At 40.4% G+C, this 5194-nt stretch overlaps 1 protein-coding gene across 1 annotated transcript; it reads right to left on the bottom strand.

Annotated features, from left to right (window-relative positions):
- Positions 1–784: 784 nt before the first annotated feature.
- LOC116977391 lies at positions 785–2249 on the bottom strand. Its single transcript, XM_033027821.1, has 6 exons — positions 2035–2249; positions 1795–1956; positions 1534–1710; positions 1349–1423; positions 1191–1256; positions 785–993 (listed from the first exon to the last, which is right to left on the bottom strand). The coding sequence occupies exons 1-6, from the start codon at positions 2203–2205 to the stop codon at positions 850–852; spliced, it is 795 nt and encodes a 264-aa protein (XP_032883712.1). The 5' UTR covers positions 2206–2249; the 3' UTR covers positions 785–849.
- Positions 2250–5194: the final 2945 nt, after the last annotated feature.

The following is a 5194-nucleotide window of genomic DNA, read 5'->3' as shown; positions in this document are numbered from 1 at the left end:
GATGGGTAGCCGACCACAGGAACACTACTGCATGTTAGCAGAAATGCATAGCAAATAAGCTGACTTTCTAGTGTTGTCCTCTGAAAAGTGCTTCCTATAAGATGTTCGTCCGCAAAACCTGCCATTTAGCACATTGCATTGTCCCTTTTAATGCCTGAGTTTAGGCTTGTTGCGGAGGTTAATAAATATAATGTGTTTAAAATAATCTAGCGTGCCTCATTTGTTGATTTTCGTGTTTGCGAGGCCCTTTTATAGACAAATGTTTGCTGTAATGCACCTTCTCTCAATATGTGCAAGAAGTCGTCTTTTTATATTGTCAAATAGGAATAAAGACTTTGTCTCACATTTACCGTGCTGATTGGCTTATTTTATTTTCTACCGAGAGGTGAAACTTTCAAACGTTTAAATAGCTCAACAATTGATGGACCTGAACACTCAAAAATGAAAATTAATGAAAATGTGATTATATCACCTCCCTTCAACTATTTAGTGTTTCAGCATGAGAGGGATTATAACATTAGAGACATTCATCTTGTAGTGATGTGTTAATGAAGAATTGCAGACATTAAGCTGATAGTAAAAAATATATTTATTTAACAATGAGGTAAACAAGGACTGACAATCAAACTGCTGAGGTAAAAGCTTCATCACACTTCAGGCTATTATAAAATGTGGAGCCACCAACAGAAACAAATTAATGCCCAAGAGGAAAAGATACACATATTAACATACAGACATTTATAAAGGACTCTAGATGTCACACCAAATGTTGAGTGGCCAACAACTAAAATAAACTAAAACTCAAACGGTTAATTAAACACCACGTAAATAATTCTCAACGTCCGAGGGTTAACTGGAGTCATTGACGTCAGCGAAACCATCTGCCCCTTCTTGAAATGGTGTTTGTGCACGGCCCTCTCCGTAAACAAAAGGCAAAGGTGGATTTCTAGCAGGCTGCTGCTCTGTAAACATCAGTGGTGATGGTGAGTGTCTCTAGAAGGAAATTAAGAAGTACATGTGAAAATTTTCTCACGGACCATAAAATTACGGGATCTTTCATTAAAGTCCCTTTTAAAGATTAGAGTTCTTTTCTTGAATCTCATTAACATAACTCATGGATAAGTTGTTGTCCATATGCGGATGCAAATCTTTATTTTTTAAATTCAATCCCACAAAACACAATTGTTTACCTGTTCAGCACGGAATGGTGGCTGTGCTCCCATTGCATGCGGCAATCCATATGTCCTATCTGTATACTTTCGAATCACAGAGTGATGTATTAGTCAATGCATAAAAAGAAGACAGATTATGGATTAAGTTTGGGAAGCGCACATATATTTGTTAATACCTGGTCATAGAAGTGAGGCGGGCGAGGCTGAGGAACCAGTGGACGCTGCGCCTCAGGTGCACGTGCTTCCATTAACTGCACAGACAACACCAGACATTAAAACTATGTTGCTTTATGATGTGAGAAATAAAGAGTTTTAACAGAAATGCTGAATGAAGGGAAGAAGATTAAGAATAGATATATACCTTTTTATTTCGCATAGTGATTGCCCCATTGATCATATTCCATACAAAATCCCATTGTCCATTTATTTCTTCTTCCATAATAGCTTGACAGAAGTCTACTGCCCTCTGCATAAAGCTGTTCGGTCTCAGGCGTCCTTCCTCCAACAATTTAATACCGTCTCGAACAGTATTATGGAGCTGAAAATTCACAGTGCAAATATAAAAAACAGCAAAATGCTGGGTGGGTGCATTGTCCAATAAGCATCAAGTTTATATACTCACACTTTTAATGCTGTTTCCATCTGTCCCTTCTTCAGCACCTCCGGGTGTGGTGAGGTCGATGCTGGAAATATGCCTACTGCGGTGCTGTTGGCTGGTGGATGGGCTCGGCGTGGAAGTCCCTTCCAGAGGATCATCGAACGCATGCTCAATGATGTGTTGTTCCTGTAGGAATCACATAAAACCATTTAGACATAGTGTCCAGAGCCTCATGACCTCAAAAATTTGTTGTAATAAAAGTACCTTGGGTGCGCTAGTCCTGGTCACTACACGCACAATATGCCCTGATAGGAACCGCCACTTCTCCTCGATCCACCTATTCCTCTCTGTCAGTGTGCTGCCAGCTGACCCTGTTTTGGTCCCAAGTGCGGTGACCTTTCCATAGATGGTCCTCTGATTAGTGAACCATTGCATGAGTTGGTCATCTGCATTACAGTAGAGTGGTGGAATTAAATAGAACTTCAAGCATTGGATATATTCCGTTATATTAAAAGTTCTGGACAGTAAATAGAGGCCTGTTTAAGAGCCTGCCCTCCGCATTTAATGTGCTATTTCTTGTGCTTCTTGGATACCTGAGCACAAGTTTGTAAATACAGATGGCCTTTTTTAAGACAAGCATTACAAGTGAGAATTGCCTGCACTCATGCATAATTTTTTTTATGGCTCTTAGAGACATGATTCCAACTTCAAACACAGAGGGTGTAAAAGCTGTCTGCGACTTTTTTACTTTGCAGCTGCAGGGCACAGACAGACTTATGAGAGGTTTAAGTTAACTGCAAAAACAGCACTTTTACATCTATAGCATTGTATGTTTTTAAATCTTGGATAACATTAAATGGTTCTCCTGTTGATGAACTAATATATCGTTATATATACTCACATGAGCACCCGGGATACTCCGCAGCCTTCGTCTCCAGCAGGTTCCGTTTTCTCTCCCTGTTTCTATAATCCTCTCTGGATTTATCGTAGAGAATCTCGTTAAATTGGTACCATTCTACAAGTTCCCCCTCTTGTTCCCTGGTGAAGTTATATGGCCTTACCTTCTGCCATCTTCCCTTTAAATAAGCGTCTGTAGAGGCTATTCCTACAACGGCTACTGGGGAGGCAATCTGAAATCCACCTTGCTCACCCTCTCCCTGCTCCAAGGAGCCCACAGGCAGTGTTATCTGTGGCATCTCCTGTTGCCTCTCCACCTGTCTCTCTTGCTGCGTCTCCTCCTCATTCTCCTGCATGGCAAAAACCTTTCTGACATGCTTTACCCCCTTTCTTTGACCTTTTCTGGGAGCCATCTCTGCAAGTGTTCCTGTTAAAAAGATTCTCCAACAATGACAATTAGGTGGGACGTCCTCGATGGACACATGTTCCATTGGCGATATTGAGAACACCTTTTTTACTCACCTTCTGTCCCCTCTGTCCAGCTTCCGGGTTTACCGTTCGCAGGAGTTCCCACGGTAACCGCAACAGTTATTACAGATATCGCACGGATATCGCACTGACCACTACGTTCATATAATGTTGCAATGCTCAACCACAAGTGTACAAGTCACTCTTGGAGAAATTCAAGCTTGCTTGAATTTTCTCCCGAGTCACCAAGTTACACGATTACCTGCCGTTAGCGCCACGGTGGTCCACGAATGCCGTACTGTTATCGCACGAGGTTCCCACGATGTTAAACTCTGGTTAACTCTTGCGTCAAGTCGCCCCGTGAGAAAGGCCTATAACACATCTGGAAGGCACAACTTGATGAATGAAGAGCGCAGACTCTCACCGACCAGCAGCTGGAGGCCTGGACTATCGCGTCGGAAACATGTCAAGCTCCAACTCTGCAGAATTTTTAAATGGTTAGATCAATCTGATATTTTTGTTTATACAATGTCAGTCTCAGTAATAATGTCAAAATGTCACTCTCATATGCCTCTCACGAACTTCTGCTATGATTAAGGAGCTTAGGCATGCCACTGAATACGCTCTAGAACTTCTGCAGATTTAGAGTAGAGAGCATACTGACTGGTTGTATCTCAGCCTGGTTTGGTAACAACATTATAAAAGGCAGCAGAAAACAGCATTGCCTGGTCCACCATAGGTATCAACCTCACAAAGCACTGCCTCAAGAAGCTAATATTATTAGAAGCTAATAATATCAAGAAAAACCCACACTAACCTGGCCACCCTCTTATCTCATTGTTAAAATTGGGAAGAAGGTACAGTATCTTGTAAACTATCACCTCAAGGGTCAAGAACAGTTTCTTCTCATCAACCATTATGCTCCTGAACTACCCTGCACAACTCTAATCACAACCCCACTTCAGCATCAAACTACTATGGACTTTGCTCTAAGGTTGCACTGTGTACTTTGGCTAACACTATCAGCATTTGATTTACCTTGAATAATTGGTAATTTATTGAATATTTATTTGTTATGCTGTTGTGTTGCAATCTCCATCGGGTGGCGCCACTGCAGTGGCTGCCTCACCAGCAGCTCGTTAGTCCTTTCACCCTTTTTGTTATTTTTAGTGCGTCTAAATGTATGTTTTAATGTTTCTCAATATGTTTTATGTGAGGTGGGGGGGGGGGGGGGGGGGAGGAATAGGGGGAAACCGTTTCTCAGTCACGTACCTGGACGGATATGCGTCTTTTCTCTGTGTCTTGAACTTGAACTTTAATTTTTTTTTTTTAAAGAAAAGAAAATCCCACCAGAGTGTGTAGACATTTGCAACATAGTAACTTAGAAAGTAGGTGCAGGAGTAGGCCATTCAGCCCTTCGACCCAACACCACCATTCAATATGATCATGGCTGATCATCCAGAATCAGTACCCTGTTCCTCCTTTTTCCCCATATCCCTTGATTCCGTTAGCCCTAAGAGCTATATCTAACTGTCTTTATTTATTTATTTGTTTATTTGTTCCGAACAAGTAAAGACATAAATAGGAATAAATAACAACAACAAAATCGAAATAGTCAAACAATTGGACATTCCAGGCAATATTTGCAAAGCAATGAAAAGCATAAAGCAAAATCCAAATGTCCAACACTCTTTCTTTACAAGCTCGAAAAGGAGTGAGAAGAAGAATAACTTATTTAATCTCACCCCTTCTCCCTAAACCCTTCTTCCATATTTAATAATTAATTAATTAATAATAATAATACCCCAGACAATTTTTAGAGATGCATACAAACATATATATACATACAACTGATATACACTTACAAGTAATATGTATGAAGTAACCAAAAAACATAAATAAATAATAAACAAAATAATAAACAAACACTAACCCCTGTTTGTCAACCATCCCCTTCATCCCTGTACCTTGTGTAAAAAAGTTTTTTTGTATGTCATTTTGAACTGGTTCATGTTTGGACATTGCTTTAACTCCACATTCAAACTGTTCCACAATCCTA

Source organism: Amblyraja radiata, chromosome 10 (assembly GCF_010909765.2).
Source record: "Amblyraja radiata isolate CabotCenter1 chromosome 10, sAmbRad1.1.pri, whole genome shotgun sequence".
NCBI classification, from domain to species: Eukaryota; Metazoa; Chordata; class Chondrichthyes; order Rajiformes; family Rajidae; genus Amblyraja; species Amblyraja radiata.
Note: the sequence above shows the minus strand (reverse complement) of the source record. Positions and strands in the feature narration are given on the sequence as shown.

Bases quoted from the DNA above. Each gene is read 5' to 3' on its own strand.
- LOC116977391 (XM_033027821.1), bottom strand. From the start codon at position 2,205: ATGCAATGGTTCACTAATCAGAGGACCATCTATGGAAAGGTCACCGCA. The intron at 1,424-1,533 runs GTATATATCTAT...TTGTCTGTGCAG, and splicing joins TCACTATGCGAAATAAAAAG to TTAATGGAAGCACGTGCACC. The intron at 994-1,190 runs GTAAACAATTGT...ATTTCCTTCTAG, and splicing joins CACCATTCCGTGCTGAACAG to AGACACTCACCATCACCACT.